Source organism: Ustilaginoidea virens, chromosome 4, assembly GCF_000687475.1.
Source record: "Ustilaginoidea virens chromosome 4, complete sequence".
Lineage (NCBI taxonomy): Eukaryota > Fungi > Ascomycota > Sordariomycetes > Hypocreales > Clavicipitaceae > Ustilaginoidea > Ustilaginoidea virens.
The window spans coordinates 3,923,690-3,942,480 of record NC_057319.1 but is presented as its reverse complement, the minus strand read 5'-3'; the positions used below and the strand labels follow the sequence as shown (position 1 = coordinate 3,942,480).

Sequence of the window (18,791 nt, the reverse complement as noted above, 5' to 3'; positions counted from 1 at the left end):
ATTTGCCCAACATCTTTTTTCTCTTTGCCGCCCCAGCACTTCTCCTTTTCACCCGTGCCTCTGCCGGCACCACCCCCTTCTCGACGCCGACCCCGGCCGGCCACGGTGCGCCGTCTTTCCTGTCTTGGGCTAGGTACTGTACCTACCTACCTGCTAGCTCTTGTCGCTGCCATCGCCACCCGTGTTAAGTAGCTCGCTCGCTTGCAGCTTCGCGCATCCCCATGCGTTATCGCATCGAAGCCATGGAAAGAGATAGCAGCAGTCAAACTCCCTCCGGGCCGAGTCAGCCGAGTACGGGCAACACGCCGCAGGGCACAGGCACAGGCACGGGCACGGGCACGGGCACGCAGCTTGCCCTGAAGAAGAATGAATCGACGCCCGCCACGACTTCCTCTGCCTCGTCCAAGCAGACGACGAGCAATGCGCAAAACTCGAAGCGGAGGAGAGGACTCGGAGTGGTGACGCCCAATGCTTGTACCGAGTGTCGCAAGAAACGCGCAAAGGTATTGGCCATCCATCCTTCGCGCCTGCTTCTTTGCTTCTTTGCTTCTCTGCTCCCTTGTTTTGCGGCTCCCTTGGCCGCCAAAACCTACCCGCTTGCCCCCCAAAACGTTTACGACAAAAGGCATGGCCCCATGCTAACCCAGCCCGCCCTGTCTTTTTTTTTTTTTTTTTTCGTTTTTTCTTTTTGCCCACAGTGCGATGGCCTACAGCCATGCGGACGCTGCAAAACCCAACGAGAAGTCGAATGCGTGTACGAGATCCCCGTTCGACAGTCCAAGGAAAACCTCCGGACCGAGATCGAAAGCCTTCGCCAGCACCAGCGATCCAGCGACCAGGTCTTTTCCGCCCTCATCCGGCCAGACCTTTGGGAACAAGTACTGCGCCGCTTGCGCCGAGGCCAGTCCGTGGAGAGCATATCGGAATGGCTGACGGTCTGCATGCCGGCCCAAGGCGGCGCGTCCTTGCCGTCCAACTTTCTGCAGTCCAACGATTCCGACCTCATTGCCGAAGAGGGCGCGGACTCTCTGGCGGGATTCCAAGCCGGAATGTCGGTCTTGTCAGCCGGAGCGGCACAGCTGTCCCAGCTGGGCTTGGGAGTCGAGCCGGCCGCGGCTCAGCAGCACAGTCTGCCGGGCGACATGCAGCAGAACAGGTCGTGGAACCTGGGCCAGGCCGAGTCGGCAAGAAGCGACTCGTTCCCGGATCTGATGGCGTGGACCTCGGATTTGCCTGGCCCGCCTCAGTCGCGGGTGGCTGTCTGGGCCGAGAGCATGACCGCCGACAAGGCATCCGACGGTGCTGACGGGCCAAAGTACCGCGGGCTGGAGCAGGTCCTGTCTCACATGCACGAGCCGGCAATGAAGATGCCCCCGCGGACGTGGACCGGCATCACCGGCGACATCCATCTCGTCCAGCACCTGCTGGCGCTGTACTTTTGCTGGGAGTACCCCACGTTTGCGTCGCTGAGCAAGGAGCACTTTCTGCAAGACTTTCGCGACGGACGGCAGCGCTACTGCTCCCCGATCCTGGTCAATGCTCTCCTCGCCCTCGGCTGCCGGTTCTCGACCCAGCCCACGACGAGGGAGAACCCCAACGACCCGTACACGTCGGGCGATCACTTCTTCAAGGAGTCGCAGCGCCTGTTCAACCAGGAGGAGTCGCACCACAACCTGACCACCATCCAGGCCCTGGGCATCATGTCGATACGAGAAGCGAGCTGCGGCCGAGACTCGGAAAGCTGGTACTATGCCGGACAGAGCATCCGACTGGCAGTCGAGATGGGGCTGCATCACATTGGGGAAGGCTTGAACGAAAACGAGCTGGCGGTGCAGTCGGCAACGTTTTGGGGAGCTTTTGCGCTCGATCAGTAAGGGCCTTTTTTTTTTTTTTTTTTTTTTTTTTTTCTTTTTTTTTCCCCCTTCCCCTCGTCTTCTCGTCGCTTCTTTCCTCTCTCTTTGTCTCATCTCCCCCTCTTGATGCCCGGCTGATGACTTTTTGCGCGTGGATGCTAATCAGATGTTCGTACCCCTTGGCCAGCGCCTGGTCACTCGCAACCGGGTCGTTGCCACAGTGTTCCTGCTTCCCACGCCTACCCCCCAAGCCTGGTATCATTGGGAACATCGAAGCGTCTCTTTGGGTTCCCTACACCGATGATGGTGCGTTGAAATGCCACACGCCCCCCCCCCCCCGTATTGCTGTCCGGGCAGCTTTTTCATGGTGCGACTCGGTGACTGACATGTTGCATGCAGGGGCGCCGCTTCAACGATCCTGCGAACAGCTTTCGAACGTACGGTCTGTGTACAAGTGCTTCTGCGAGCTGAGCGAACTTGTGCACCAATCGCTCTACATGCTGCACTCGCCAGGCAAGCCGTTGACGTCGAAGGAGCTGCTCAAAGTGTACACGCAGTATCTGAACTGGTATGATCGAATACCGGAAGCCTTGCGCTTGGGCCACAACTTTACGCCTGCCGTGCTTTTTGCCCAGTACGTTGTGCATCTATCCGCGGGCCTCTCCTCTTCTTCTTCTTCTTCTTGTTCTTCTTCTTCTTCTTCTTCTTCTTCTTCTTCTTCTTCTTCTTTTGCATTTCGAAAAGAGTCGGCAAAAGGCCGTCTGGCTAACAGCAGCATCAAACGCAGCATGTACTACCACTTTGCCATCCTGCTCCTCTTCCGCCCCCTGATCAAGCTGCGCATCATCGGGTCCAAGATTGTCCCCAAAGACGTCTGCAGCCAAGCCGCCGACGCCATCCAGGGGCTCCTGACGTCGTACTCGCAGCTGTACACGCTCCGGCGAACACCGTCCTTTGTGCCGTACTTTGTCCTTACGTCGTCCATCATGCACCTGGCCATTGGGGCCTCCACCAGCGACCTCGTCGGCTCCGGGGACGCGCAGCCGGCCGACATTGAGCAGGTGGTCAAGACCAACCCCAGGGTCATGGCGGCGCTGAAGCGCGGCATCGCCGACCTGGCGGAAATGGCGCCCTGCCACCACTTTGCGGAGCAGGCGCTCCACATCCTGGGCCACCTGGCGAGGAAGTGGAACATTGACGTCGACTTTGAGGGGCACGACCTGGCGCCCGAGGACTACGAGCGGCTGGTGCGGCCGTACACGAGCAGCCTCAACTTCTTCGCGCCCAACGTCGGCGTGCAGGACTTTATCTGCGACTGGGGCTCGGGCAACCGGATCGCGGTCAAGGGCGAGGCGCGGCTGGTGGAGAAGACGGCCGAGACGATGGAGAACCCGCTCTTCTGGCCGTTTCCCATGCAGGGCCGGCCGATGCTGCCGACGGGGACGCAGTTGGCGGATGCGGGGTTTGCGCTGCTGGGGCCGGGGGAGGCGTCTCTGGCCATGGGGGCCTTTGGGGCGTTGGATGACGGGGGGATGGGATGACGGGGTGATGGGATGACGGGATGACGGGATGACGGGGTGGACGGGGGGATGATGGGAACCATGTTTTCGAGGAGTTGGGGGTTGGGGAGCTCTCGCTGTAACATTGAGCCGTGGCGTTGGAATCGTTCAATGCATCTAGTTGGCGGCATCTGCGGGATCAAAATGTACTATACCAGCCTTTGTAGGCAAAAAGCCAGGGCGCCCGTGTGTGCGAGCCAAGTCGGTTACCGTGACCAGATGGATGCCCCCCGACGACAGGCGCACCATTTTTTCCGCATTCCCACCAATGCCGCCGCGGTGTTGAGCTGCTGTTCGCATCCGTCGCTGTCCATGTCCGCGTTGGCAAGACCCTCTTTCTCCCCAGGGTAGGCAGAAACGCGGACGGCGAGAGTGGGGCCCCAATACCATTTCTACCTCGGCCCCGAGAGCCAGCAACACCCACCCCATCCTTCCATCCATCATCATCAGCAACCACCACAAAAACCTCGTTTTGCCTCCCGCGCCAAAAGAAAAAAAAAAAAAAAAAAACCCCCCCGCCAGCCCGGACGCCCCCGCCGACACCGAAACCAACACCAACACCGACTAGACTCTCCCGCCCCCAGCTGCCATGTCGGTCGCTCCGCCCGGCAAGCCGCGCGGCTGGAGCCCGCCGCGCTGGCTGGCCCTGTACGACGACTTCATCACCCGCAACGCCAGCCAGGTCGGCCAGTTGGAGAGCGCGCTGCGCAGCCTGACGTACATGATTCCCGGTGAGTCGCCGGCCCTGCTTGATACTTCCCCCCCCCCCAATATCCGCTGCGACACAAGAGCGGGCAAATGCTGGCTTGTTTCTGGCTGACGCAAAGCCTCCCGGGCAGGCCGCTTCCGCGACGCCGAAATCGCCTCCGAGTCGGTGCACTCGGGCGTGCAGCTGCTGTCGCTGTACCACGACGCGCTGCTGGCCAGGCCGGCGGCCCGGCAGCCGCCCGGGCAGCCGATGCCGGGACCGGTAACGGGAACCGGGGCGGCGCGCTCCGCGCACGCGCGGTACACGCGCTTCTGGGCGCAGCGCAGCAGGCTGTACCGCCGGGTGGCCATGGTGCTGCAGATGGTCGTGTACACGGAGCTGGTGTGCGAGATGGTGGCGAAGCGCAGGGGCGGCGAGCGCGCGCGGTGGAGGGCCGTGGTGGCCATCGAGGCCGTCAAGGCGGCGTGCCGGGTGCTGCTGCTGCTGGTGACGCGGTCGAGGCCGCTGGTCACGCCGGCGCTCCCTGAGCGGGAGGCCGTGCCGGAGGCGGAGGAGCAGCAGCAAGACCGCGACGGCGACGGCGACGGCGACGACGACGACGACGACGACGAGGAGAAGAAGCAGGAGGAGGAGGAGGAGGAGGAGGAGACGCGGGGCCAGGGCAACGGCATGCCGAGGCTCCTCTGCGCGCCGCAGCCGCACCAGCGCGAGTGGGCGATGCCGCGCACCGGCTCGCGGCTCCCCTGCCTGCCCGACCCGGGCGACATCTCGTCGTACCTGCTGGGCCGGGTCCTCACCGCCGACGACATCAGGCCCGCGGGCCGGCTGCTCAACCGGCTGCGCGGCGGGTCGCGCGCCGCCGAGGTGCTGCACATCCTGGCGCCGCTCGTCTACGCCGTGGCCCTGGCGCGCAGCCGCGGCAAGACGTCGTGGACGCCGTGGCTGGCCGGGCTGGCGGCCGAGTGCGCCGCGCGCCAGCTGCGCGACGCGAGCCTCACGACCACGGCGCTCGAGCGCGACGAGTGGAACAGGCGCGGCTGGGGGATGGCGTGGTGGGCCATGCGCGGCGCCTTCTACCACGGCCTCACGCGCGGCGTGGTGCGCGGCGTGAGGCGCAGGATGCCGGCTTTCGTGGCGGGCATCGTGGAGGACTACGAGTATCTGTGGGAGAATTACTACTTTGCCACGAGCGCGTAAGCTCGGGACTTGGCGCGGTGCCGCCGGCGCCGCCGGTGCTGCCGGTGCTGCCGGTGCTGCCGGTGCTGCCGGTGCTGCCGGTGCTGCAAGGCGGCGGCGGCAGCGGGAGGCATCATGCATCTACTGTGAGGGAGGTGATGGTCAAGTCGGGCGGGGGTTGACGAGGATGCTGTTGCTCTTAATACATACAACCTGCTTCACGTACTCTTTTATTTCTTGTTCTTTTTCCTCGCTCCTTTTCCCTGCTCCTCGTTCTTGTCTTTTCTTTCCTTCTCTTTTCCTTCCCTTGACACGAATCGCCGTCATGGTGCCGAAAGCTCTTCATCTACGCGCCGGCCGGGTGAGGGAGGAGCACATCGCGGTGAAGCCGTCCAAACGTGTCGTCGGGGCCAACAACGAAACGAAACGCAGCGAAACGCGACGAAACGCATGTCAAGACTCAACAGGGCAGGCATCCCCTCCGACCCTCCTCCCAAGGCTTCTCCCTGTGCGCCAACGGCGGAAACTGGCGGTGCTGCATGCGGCAACGCCAGCCGTACTCCGTGCACACACACATGTACTCCGTGCTCTGCGCTCCGCCCGTCGGCACAGTTGCGAACCCGATAGCTGCAAGTCTCACCTGGCCAACGGAGCAGATGACGGACGGGTCCAAAGCCTGGATCTGAACTCGGCGGGCGGCGGGCGGCCCAAAGGTGCACAACCAACCAACCCACCTTGTCTCGGCCTCTTCTGACATGAAGGTTCAGCCTGGGCTCGCGCGCCCCTCGGTACAACCGTGACACCGCACGGCTGCTCTACCGCGGACGTGTGCGGTGCGGTGCGGTGCGGTGCGGTGCGGTGCGGTGCGTGCTTTGTGCGAGGTTTTTTCGGAGCACCACCTGCCTGCCCGTCTTGTGACTGACTGATGCAGCCGGTCGATGAGGTCACGAAAGCGCCCATGTGCAGTGAGCAGAAAGGCACCGCTGCAGGCCCGTAGATGGAGGCCCGGCCGGGGGGAAGGGGGGGGGGGGGGGGGGGGATCATCCCTTCGCTCTGCCCTGGGCGGACGGGCCATGGGCGACAATGAGGCTGGGCCTTTGTGATACTTGGGGCGATGCATGCCATGGCGGCTGTCAAGTCGCCGAAAGAAATGGTCGGCGACTTGGTGTTATGGTCCATCATGTCGTGTGGCCCAGCTTTCAGACACGGGCGGCCACGCCACGCCACGCCACGCCACGCCACGCCACGCCACGCCACGCCACGCCACGCCACTCCCGGCTGCGCAAATGGTTCCTGCGTCTTGGCGTCCTCGCATCTCCAAGATTCGCGGGTCACTGACGGGGGGGGGTTTAGGAAGGAGGGCGGGGGGGAAGAGTGTTGCGCAGGCGCTAGAGAGACAAGTCCAAGACAAGCTGACGATGGTGGGAAACTTTGCCGAGAATAATAAGGGGCGGGCGGGAAATGGCTGAAAACAAGGCAGCACAAGATTAGAAACAAAAAAAAAAAAAAAAAAAACACAGCACGGCTTCGACTACAGGGGGGTTAGACACGGACGTCGGATACAGTCTAGATGCTCTGTACGGACTAGAGAAGTCTGGAGTATGAAGCAGGGCGTGGCGAAGCCTGCGGCCGGCCCGCAGACGGAGTCTCGTTGCATCTTGTTCTGCAGCGCAGGGCCATCATCATCTTGCAAACCGCGGTGGCGCGTCCGAACAGAGGGTTAGAAACCACCAGACCCGTCCCGTCTGCTCGCTCTCAGGCTTCAGCCAGCCATGCAATGCATGGGTCAGGGTTCGGCGGAATTTTAGGAAGCTTCAAGTGCGAGCCAAGGGCGGGCGGGACAAGGCAGCCCCTTGGACTCTTGGAGCGATGCTCGGGACGGAGTCGTTGGCGTCAATCGCGCGATTCCGTGGCTCCAAGGCTTGGCGGCCAAAGCCCCTTTGCCTTTCGCAAGTGCTGCCAACCACGGTTGCGCTTGGTTATGCTTGGTTATGCCCGGTTATGCCCGGTTATGCCCGGTCATGCCCGGTTATGCTTCATGCTTCACGCTTCACGCTTCACGCTTCACGCTTCATGCTTCACGCTTCATGCCTGCAGATCTGGTTGGCTTTTGCTCTTGCCTTTGCTTTTGCTTTTGCTTTGTTTGCTGACACGCTGAAATCCTGATAGTCTTGGGTCCCACCCAAACCAGCGTTTCATTAGCAATCTAGTTGGAGTCGAGTCCAGCGAGTCAAGGACGGTCGTCAGGGACCAGGGCCGAGCACTTTTATGATGCTTCTTTTCTCCTTGCACCCCCTTCCCCACCCCCTTTTCTTTCTTTCTTTCTTTCTTTCTTTCTTTCTTTCTTTCTTTCTTTCTTTCTTTTTTATTTTTTATTTTTTTTTATTTCCCCCCCCCCCCCCCCCCCCTTTCTCGTTCTGGATCTTTGTTCCTGGGGAGCACGGACGGCAAGTGGTTTGGCGACCGTTTGTTTGTCAGGTTCAGAAACCCTCGAGAACTGCGCCCCTCGGTTAGCAATGGCCGCTCCGCTCCCACCTCGCTCCGCCTTGCTTGTTTTCTGACGCTCACAACCCCGACAAAGGGGACGGACGACTCGCCAAAGGGGCCACGGCCACGGGGCGCTTGCTGCAGCCTTCGTTGGCGGAAGCATCCGCCGCCCCCCCCCCCCCCGCTGGAGAGGACAGGTTTCCAACCCATGATGTATGCGATGATGCCTGTCGAGCTGAACAGGTACGGGGTGCCGCCGCGTCCGCGCACCGAAGAGCTGCAGCGAGGCCAGTCAAGCAAGTTTGCATTGACGCGAGACGCATGCCGCGCGACAAGAACAACACAACCCGCCCACGCCGCTGCCACTTGCTCCGAAACTTCTCCGCGCTCCCGCATGCGTTTCCGCGTGCATCCCGTACGCATGGCATGGCAGGCGGTGCCTTGCAAGACTCCCCCTCCCCCCCCCCCCCAAAAAAAAAAAAACCCGCAGCCCCCGAGACGCTGTACGGATCCGCGTAGTCTGATGCCGAAGGATTTCGGCCTTTACGCAGCGCTCGCTCGCTGTTGGTTGGTTGGTTGATTGACAGGCTCAAGCGGCCATGCCGCTCTCTCGCTCGGTCCATGTCGTTTCCGACGCTACCCTTCTCGTCAAACAAGGATTCTCTTTTGCAGCATCTCTGGCGCAGCTCCGCAGCTCGGGCCCCTTTGCAATATGTGCAGCTCCTCGTCTCGTGGCCCCCAAGTCTGCTGCCGTGCATGCATGATTCGATTCATTCGACTTTGGCCAGCATTGACGGCTCCCGGCCCGACCCGCAGGGGGGGGACTATTGACATGATCTTCTTTCCTTTCTTCTTTTTCTTCTTCTTCGTCGTCATCTTCGTCGTCGTCCACTTCTCTGTCCGCCCGCCGTCTTTGCTGGCCAGCGACCTTGATGGCGTCCTTGTTTCACAACCGTTCCGTGAATTCAAATCAAACCCAACCAACCCAAACTCAAAACGACCGCGGTCCGGGGCCGCCCGACATTCGAGCAAGCACAATTTTACCGTTAAAAGTCCCAATGCAGGCAGACCGTCAGCATCCGCCATATACCTCAAACAATCGGCCGGAATAGAGACTGGGTGTTGATAAGCTCTCGCCAACACGCAGCTCATAAGACACGAGCGCGTGATAACGGCCCACTAACCTACCTACCTACCTTTTCCTTTGTACCTCGTAATGAAGCGGCCGATGCCCTGCAACGTCATCGGGTGCCGCAGATTCCACCTGGACAAGGCAGCAGAGAATAATTACGAGTTCGGCATGTCTTTGTACCAAAAATTGGACATTGACATACTGTTCAGTGTGAAAAAAGAAACCGCTCCTAGCATAAGACCATGGATTTCCGACTGCATGACATCAATCCCATCGAATACTGGACCGTCGTAATCTTGACGTAGGTACCCTAGCTCGGCCCAGCACCAACGCGTGCGAGAGCGCTCCGCCGTTGATTGTTTCACGATGCAAGACGACGACTTCCAAGGGCAATGCAAACAGCAGAGATCCGCCATCATCCATGCTATTGCTATTATCCACTTTTCCCCGCCCGTTTGCAAGTCAGGATAGCTATTACCAACCAATCGGCAGCGGATGGCAAATACGATACCTCAGCACACCTGGATACGTAGTCTGCCGGCCAACTTTAAAAACAAGGACGAATTCGGAGTCCGTCCGTATAAACCTCTCAACTGTAGTCATCAAGGGCCTGTGGGAAGGCAGCAGCCCGCAGGGTTATTGCCGTGGCTGACTACCTGTACCGGGGCCGACCTTGACCATCCAGGACTAGTAAACTTGGCTTGTTAGTAAGCTTTCCAGCCAAGGGGGTATGTATATCAATTAGGACGGGAGAGGAGAGGACCAGAGAACAAAGTAGGCCTCCCTTTACTATTAGTCGGCCAACTTGTTTGGACTCCCGAGGTTGGTTGTTGGGTTGCCATACTGATACTCCAACCGGCGACAGACGTTGGTGTATTTTGCCTTGGGAAAAAAAAAAAAATAAAAAAAAATAAACCACGCCACACAGCTTCGTCCTGGCTGGGATTGGCATCCGAACGGTAATAAACGTTTGTTGGAAGTTCAAAGCTGCTTACAACCGAGGCTTCCTTGGTGGAGCTCCATGGTGTACCCAAGATCTGCAAGGAACAATACGTTGCCCCGGGGGGGTGGCGGCGAAGACGAGATGACTCTCCCTCCATGTCCGTCTCGGGTCGGGTCCGAGTAAACGGTAGACAGGTTTGAACATTGTCAAGCGAGGTCAAACAAACCAACCGACGGATCGATGAACTAGGCGGTTGGCAGGTGGTACACTACCATGACTACCATGCCTTCAAGGAGCATCGTTGTCTTGAACGCAGTGGAGGGGGCGGGGGAACTCCCAAACACTGGGTAGCATACTCCGTACAAGAGATTGCAAGACGTCTGCTTTCAAAGTCAGCCTGGGTGTAAATCTGGCTTCGCTTTCCGTCGGGGCGACGTTGTGGGATTGTATTGTCCATCAGGGTAAGCATCTAAGCATTTGGAGCCAATGTCCCCTTTGCCTGGAGTCTGGGCGGCAAAGTCCAATGACTCTTTTGTCCCAACAGTCTGTACTGTACATGCATACATACATACATACCAGCACAAGCCCGCTCCATTCTAAACGGGGCTGACTTCACAAGACCTAGGTAGGGCCTGCGTAGCTCGTTTCGTCATTGGCTGCCAAACTGACAGGGCGTTGGGAAATTACCATTCGTGCGTGATTCGGCAAAATATGGGTTTTGTACTCCGTGCTCCGTACAAGACTAGTCAGACACTTGTCCATCCTGGGGGGGAAATCTTGCGCGAAGAAAGATGCGCCAACGCATGGGGCCTGGCCGATCCGTCCAGGTTACCAAGTTGGATCTTTTCAGGTCTCAGGGTCTTTGACTCTTTGGGAAGATTCATCCGCATTGTTTCAGGTACGCGTGCGTGGCTGTGATGTCACTATGGGGTATACATGACAAGCCCCGTCCAGCATTGGAGTGGGAAGCGATTGGCGAGAGCCCCCTTGCTATTGACGTAGGTGTTTCGTAATAACTGCGTCCAGACTCCTAGGAAAAAGCTTTGCCCGTAACAACTTCTCCCGCCTCTTGCGGCTGGGCTGTTTCAAGTCTTTAAAAAGCGCCATGGAAGACTAACTCGCCGACGCAATGCGACACAAGGGCGCCAAACGTACTTTTCCTTACTTGCGCTGCTCGGCCAGGTTTTTGGGAAAGTGTTTTGCTTCGTCGAGGCAAATAAATGGTCAGGGTCGAAAGGTGATGGAAGGGCCGGACAAGGGATACTGACCTACAAAGACCTACAAAGACCTACAAAGTGAGCCGGCGGCAAGTAGGGTCGTACTGTGTGGAAATCAGGACCTCGGTGCTCCGTATGGAGTAGAGATGTCAGATTTATTACTGAGGGATCCAAACACATGCTAGGGACCGTCACGTCAAATGGTACCAGCAGCCTATCGTAAAGGGGTCTCAAGATGGCCGCTAATGACAAGGGCAAGCCGGGCTGATGGATTAGTACATATCCAATGGCACACCGCGGCGCCTCCCCAGCAAAGAATGAGGACTGGAAACCTCTGTGGCTGGCGTGGCTCGGCTCGGGGCGCAACTTCTGGCGAGTTCCTAACGCGGCCAACAGAGTACGGAGTAACCACGTTGAATCACAATTGACAAGCCACAGCTTCAACTCCAGCGGCCATGTCTTGGTACGTTGCTCCTCGGACATGGCACGTCACTGTGCCATGGCCCATAAGAGCAAGTATATTCGGACAATAACGCACCCAACACCAATCCAGGTGTACTCCGAACGGACCAATGTGGACGGCTGGCATGTGGGAAGCACGTTGGAGGCTGTTCGTTATTGTGCCTGGTCCCGCGCTTGGAAAGATGCGACACAAGCGCATCCAGTACAATGTATCCTTGCATGCGGACAAGCCGAATGAGTCGAGTTTAGTCAAGCGTGAAGGGGGAGGGAAGTCTTCCAGCCGCAGCCGGCCAGTCGCATGGGCCGTTCTTGCCGTGGCAAACGCACGCCGTAGCCGTAGCCGTAGCCGTAGCCGTAGCTTCAGATTTACCAGGGGGCGGCGCTCCAGGACAATGCATGGCCGCCTAGAGGGCACTCCGTATCCTGCTGGTATTCAATGTCTGGTATATCCAAGAATTCGGGCACATGAGCCACGGTGAATGTGCATAAGCACCCCTTGGCACCAGGTTGCGAAAGTGGCGATGCGAGCGGATGCAGTCAACGTCATTGACTCTGCCAGAGCGTCAATCGAGTATCAATTGTCCAAGGAGTACTCCGTACGGAGTACGGATAGGTTGATGCGGATTAGTACCCAATCCTCGGTCTTGAATCAATCTGCCTCAGTCGGCAGAGGTAGGTGATGCCCAGGGTCCTGACTCAATAGTTCTCGCGGTAGACTCGTTCTTGTTGTCGTTTGAATGCAGAGACAGCATTCAGAAAGTCCCGACGGGGCATGGCCAGATTAATGACTGTTGGAGGGAAATTGGCTTGTCTGTAATGTGGATATCGGTTATATCCGAGGTCGGATGTGCCGAGTTCTCCCTGGATCAGTAAGCCCTTAGGGGTACCCCCTATCCCACTATAAATAGCTGGGAACACAAGTCTCTTAGAGAAGACTTAGTTCCTTCAATCAAGCATTATCGCATTTTCCCTATGCATTCTGATATAGTAGCAATTGCGTAAATATCACAATAAAAACCTCATTTTTATCCCTTACCTTATAGCCCAGCCTTAAGATCAACTGTTATCTTTATTTTGCTATAAAAGCCACTATTTTCCAGATCCTATTTAAGCAAGCTCTAGGTTCCCCGTTGAATCCATCAAAAGCCTTATTACTAATATACTCGTGTGGCCTTATTAATCAAAAAGGAGGCTATTTAGGAGGAAAATAGCGATATTTCCTTTAAAAGTAACCAACCGATATCTTAACCACTATTTTCGTTAGATCAATTCGTGCCCTGAATATCGTTATTAGCAAAAATGGGTACTATTACTGATAATAGCTCTAAATTAGCAGTCAGGCTGATATCCCGATATGATTAGGATATCTAGTATAATTATATTTAAAAGCGTGCTTTAGAGGATGATATTTGGATATTCGTTGACCCTAAGGGCTTAGCAATACTAAATATGCCTCTTCTGCCGGCGTGGGAATTAGATAAACCTATCTATTCCACGTAGGCATTAGCATCAACACCTATATTAGCAGCAACAGCCGATTCATCAACAGAAGCTATAGATTATACCCCTTCTGTAAATACTAGAACTATATCGGCAGCTAGGGCATCATCGGTAGCACTAATAGTAAGAATAAGAATAATCCGGCCGCAGCAAATCGAGAATATTAAAGAAAACTACCACTTTAAGCCGATATAACACCCTAGTGGTATTACTACTGCAGAATAGATGAAATAAGCTAACATTTAGTACAATATTCAGAACGACCGTTATATAATATTTAGTCGGAACCTTCGAGTATATATAGTATAGTTTAAATCAACGCTGAGCCCTAGCTATAAGATATTAGTGGCAGGCAATCGGAACATTTAAGGAAAAATTTAACGCCTAATAGAATGTATATAACCGGTTCAGCTTATTATCTGGGAATACCTTAAAGAAAAATTCAAATAGGCTATACAATATAATCTCGGAAGATATAATATAAAAGAATAGTTCAACGAAATCTCTATATTATATAAGCGATTAATACAAATAGACTCGATCCTTATTAATAGAAATACGCCTACCAAATAGCTAATAGAAGCTCTTCATTAAAAGTATCCTACCTTTAAGGAAAAAATCCTTAATCGAATAGTAAAAGCATAAAAATAGAATAAATATCTCGATTTTCTAACGACTATTAAATATATTCGGCAGAAATAAAAGCTAGAAGAGAAGGGGAAGGTTAGCAATAGTCATATAGCATTTATAACTAACGATACCAAACCTTTATTATAAGCCGCTTCTAGTAATACTTCGGCTTTATCTTCGGCAGAGAAAAAGACCTATAAATACTATAGCAAGCCCCATATAGTAAAGGGGCCTCATTACAAAAATTATTAGATATTAACTCTATCGATAGCTCTAAACCACTTAAAAGATAGGATCAGCAAAAAAAGCTAAGAAGCTGTATATAAAAAGATGAAAAAAGAATCCAAAGAAGTACAAAATGCATTTAAAACCTTTTAAAATAAACATAAGGGCAAAGGCAAAAGCAAAAGCAATAACGATAATAATAAGGAAAAAGATAAATTAATAGAGAAAGAAAAGGAAGATAAGGTATTCACAATATCTATTCTTTCTATAGGAACTCACCTAGATAATTTAGGCCTTTTAAAGTCTCGTATTATACTCGACAGTAGCACTTCAATACACATTTTCAATAATATAAAGTGGTTTACTAATATCGATTATAATATCGATAAATACCTCGTTTATAATACTCATAATAGTGTTTCAAAAGTCCTTAGTATTAGCTTAATTCGAATTATATTATAGGATAGAAGGGCTATTACCTTTACCAATATTCTATATAATCTAACGATCGTAGCGAATCTTCTCGCTATAAAAAAAATAAGAAATAAGGGATTATTTTAGAATAATAAAGTCGACGAGATTTACCTATGGAAAAATAATCAATAAGAAGTTATCTTTTAAGTTTCTTAAGTAGAAAAAAGGCCCTATATCCTCTACCAAAATAGCGGAAATAATATGCCTATAGATGAATTTATTATAAAGGCTTAAAATAAAGCCTCAATTATTAACGAAGCCTATTTAGCTCGAGGAGATAGCCGCCAGCCCAAAACTTTAATAAAAACGCCTTATATTATCTAGCATACGCGTTTTAAGCACCTAGGTCGGGATTCGATAGATCATATCTTTAAGGATATATTATAAATACCTAAGGAAAAGGAAGCTTCGAATTATAAGGTTTATAGCAGTATAAAAATCGTAAAGCAGATATTACGATTATCTTATAAGCTCTCGATGCCTCAAAAACCCTTTAAAGTGGTCTCTTTCGATCTATTTCCATAAGCTACTGCTTTTAATAGTAATAAATATATAGCGTTATTTACCTACCGATTTATAGGAATAAAATGCATTTTCACGATACCTAGAAAGACCGACCTACCTAAATGCTAGCTAATCTTCGAGAATTAAGTTTTACGCCTATACGATATAGTAATTGCGATAGTCATCTCTAATAATAAAATAGTATTCTAGACTAGTAATAGTCGGGAAGAAGCCAAACGGAAAGGCATTATAATTCGAAATTCAAACCTTAATTACTAATATTAGAACGGTTATACTGAACGTTCTAGGGGGGTATTAAAGACAAAGATAGCCCTTCTCAATATATAAGCAGGCTTTCCTAAGGAGTTATAGCCTATTATAGCTGAAGCAGCGGTATATTTACTAAATCGAAGCCCTAGAAAGTCGGAAAGACCTTATAATAACTAGAAGTCACCTCTTTAAATACTTTAACTTTAGCTCTATAACAATAAGCCCGCCTAGAAACACCTACTAATAGATATTCATCTATAAATTCACTACCTCCGCGCCTATAAATACAAGGCTTTCGTAATAACTCGCGATAGGATATTACAGAAAGGTCTAAAGCTTAATTAAAGAGCTTATATTAGGTATTTAGCAGGCTATATCTCGACCACTTAGTACCTAATTTAGGTGCTTTCGTTAAAAAGAAGCTACTAGTTTAATTCTAGCTATATTACATTCGATAAGACCATTTTTTATTAAAATAAATGCTACTTACCGATTTCTAAATAATAGAAAGAGGCCCTAAATAGCCTTATCGGTAATATTAAAGAAACACCTATTATTAATAACTTTAAACTCGTATTATCCGGGAATTTAATTAAAAATATCTTTGCTAATAATCCTATTATTAAATAGGCACTAAAGGCATAAAATAAAGCTACTAATAATACCCCTTAACCAATAGAAATTAATCTTAAGGTTATAGACTACCCCGAAGAAGCTATCGCTTAAGCGATACTGCTATCCCCGCCATTTTCGCCTAAGCCTAACGATAAACTTAAGCCGATTACTCCTTTCGATAATATATTCTTTATAAAGCTTAAAGGAAATACTTATAATATATTCACAGCTTCTATCGCGAAGCCTTTAGCTATAATAAAGGCACTATATATCACAAATATACCTAAAGAGCTGGCGATATAGAGGGAGCTTAGAAAGCACCCTAAGCGCGAGGAATTTATCGCCGCTATAAAAGAAGAATATTTAAAGGTTATAAATAGGGAGATTAGGTATATTATTTAACGAAATAATTTATCTATCGACCCTTAGATTAAGCTATTAGACCTAAAGTAGGTATTTACCTACAAATAGGACCAAGATAGGTATCTCACTAGTTATAAGGCACGATTATGCGTTTATAGTAATCAATAACCCTATAATCTTTATAATACCCAGGTAGCGGCGCTTACGGCATATATATTTCGGCTTCTTATAGCATTAATATACTTTTTTAACCTAGAAATGCACTAATATGACTTCATTACAGCCTTTTTTAATATACCACTTAATAAGACCATCTATTGCAAACAACCCGATAAATTCCACGATAGTTTCATATTTATTAGGTTATTATATGCCCTATACGGGCTTTAAAGGTCTCCGCTACTATAGTTCAAAGAGTTATTACGATTCCTATTGCAATAAGGCTTCAAATAGGTCTGTAAGGACCCCTATTATTGCAATTCTCAAGGTCACTATAAAAGCAGAGCCTTACTAGCTAGCTAGATGGCACAAGACTGTCTGCGACCTGTGAACTAATCTTAGTATAATACTAGATTTTTCACCAAGTCCTAAGACTATACAAGTGCTATAAAGCAGGGCAAGTGTAAAGGCAAGGCAAATATAAGATAACCAGAAAACGCAGGGAAGGTAAAAAGTTAAGAGGCATATAGTGCATTAACAGACTCGATTGTGCTGCCCTTCTACTATCTAGAAAGAAAGGGAAAAGCTATCCTATATATACACGAAGGAGGGGTGGGCCCAGGCATCCAAGGTAGCCAGTAAGAAAGCTCCCCGTAATGCTCGCTTTGCCACGTATATAATACGTCAGCAGCCCCACTATATCCAGCCTTTCCAACCACCCTAACCACCGCACTAGTAACTAGTCACCACACTAGTAACTAGCCACCACGCTAGTGACTACCCACCACACTAGTGGACTAGCCACCACACTAGTAGGCCGCCACCACACTAGTAGGCCCACCACGCTAATTTAGCAATACCACACCTTTTTAGCAAGGCCTACCTTACTTGATATACAGTAAATAATCCACTGAAAATCCTTAAGGTAAAAGGCAAAGGCCTAAGGTAATACTACCATAAGTCCAAGAGGCGGTATAAGGACTAGAAGGTCAGTAAGCCAGTAGGGCATTAGGCCAGCAGCCTAGTAGGCTACTATAGGATTTTAACACCTATATTTTCATTAATAGCTTCCTTATTATATTCTTCTATATTAATAACCTAATCGTGCTTTATTATAAGTTATAGATAGAGGCATTCGAATCGTTCCATACAGCATTAATAGCGGCATTCAAGATCAAAGATCTCGGCGAGCTATAATAGTTCCTAGCAATTAAGGTTATTCGCAACCGTACGGCCGGAAAGTTATAACTCATATAGAGGGCTTATTTCGACAAACTAGCGATAAAATATAACCTTACCGCATTTAACGATACTAAAGACCGCCTTCCGGAGCACCTACTACACACTATAAGACTTAAGGCATTCGATAGGATAGCTAAACCACACGATACGAAGCGATACTAATTAATAATAGGCTCGTTAGTATATCCAATTATAATTACAAGGCCTAAATTAGGCTATATTGGATTATAGCTATTAAGATTCCTTTAAAATCCGGGTCTAGACCATTTACAAGCCGTAAGGAAGGCACTCGACTATAGCTATACGTAGAAGAATACCGCGATAGAATTCCGGGCTAATATAGTAGAAATAGAGGCATTTTCTGATACTTCCTATATAGATAATATTACGACGCGATGAAATAGTTAGGGCTATATAATTAAGCTCTTTAGCGGCCTAATTATATATAAATCGGGTCAATAGGATACTATTACAATATTATTAATAGAGGCAGAGCTTCTTATAATATCTTATACGGCAAAGGAGGTTATCGCCTTCAAAAGATTATATAAGGAAGTTAGGCTCTAATTATATGCCGATATCCCTACAATTTAATGCAATAATATCTAGACTATTCGCCTATTAAAAGAGGAATTCTTCAAGCTCATAATACGGCTTCATCATATAGATATTCATCACTATTAGTTACGCCAAGAGGTTTAAAAAGGAACGATCGATATTATATAGGTTCCAACGGGCAATATAATTACTAACGGTTTCATAAAGCCCTTAACAGGCCAGAAATTTAAAATCTTCCGCCGGCAGCTTAGGCTTATTATTTTGAAGGGATCCTACGACGCCAAACCGCAATCTCACGATATTAATTTTAGTGATAAGGAAGAGCCTCATAAGGATTAAAAGACGCCCTAAAAAATCAGATTAAAAGGGGCTTTTCAATAGCTATACTTATTTCCTATAAAAAATTAGAATCTACGGTTTATTGTTATTTTCTTACGCTATATATATGCTATTGGGCGAATTTACCCCTAAACAGGTAGCCTATTCAATAAGGGCACCATCATGTTTTGCGCATAACTGTTTTAAGTGGATTGATATTTCTACTTATTATCTTGCTTTACACTGAGTTTAGCTATATGGCAGGATATCCTAAAGAAAGTATATCCTAAGGGGGTGTATTGGAGGGAAATTGGCTTGTCTGTAATGTGGATATCGGTCATGTCCGAGGTCGGATGTGCCGAGTTCTCCCTGGATTAGTAAGCCCTTAGGGGTAC

The 18,791-nt window shown here is 50.7% G+C and overlaps 3 protein-coding genes across 3 annotated transcripts; all 3 read left to right on the top strand.

The window, feature by feature from the left end:
• Positions 1-221: 221 nt before the first annotated feature.
• UV8b_05516 (uncharacterized protein) lies at positions 222-3,394 on the top strand (the record flags this gene model as incomplete). Its single annotated transcript, XM_043143013.1, has 6 exons — positions 222-503; positions 699-957; positions 1,066-1,870; positions 2,041-2,159; positions 2,253-2,487; positions 2,641-3,394. 6 exons carry the CDS (start codon positions 222-224, stop codon positions 3,392-3,394), a joined length of 2,454 nt encoding a protein of 817 aa, XP_042998946.1.
• A 607-nt stretch (positions 3,395-4,001) lies between these two features.
• On the top strand, positions 4,002-5,318 carry UV8b_05515 (uncharacterized protein; the record flags this gene model as incomplete). Its single annotated transcript, XM_043143012.1, has 2 exons — positions 4,002-4,143; positions 4,252-5,318. 2 exons carry the CDS (start codon positions 4,002-4,004, stop codon positions 5,316-5,318), a joined length of 1,209 nt encoding a protein of 402 aa, XP_042998945.1.
• Positions 5,319-11,362: 6,044 nt separating this feature from the next.
• Positions 11,363-11,946, top strand: UV8b_05514 (uncharacterized protein; the record flags this gene model as incomplete). Its single annotated transcript, XM_043143011.1, has 3 exons — positions 11,363-11,539; positions 11,630-11,686; positions 11,788-11,946. The coding sequence occupies 3 exons, from the start codon at positions 11,363-11,365 to the stop codon at positions 11,944-11,946; spliced, it is 393 nt and encodes a 130-aa protein (XP_042998944.1).
• Between the last annotated feature and the right edge of the window lie 6,845 nt (positions 11,947-18,791).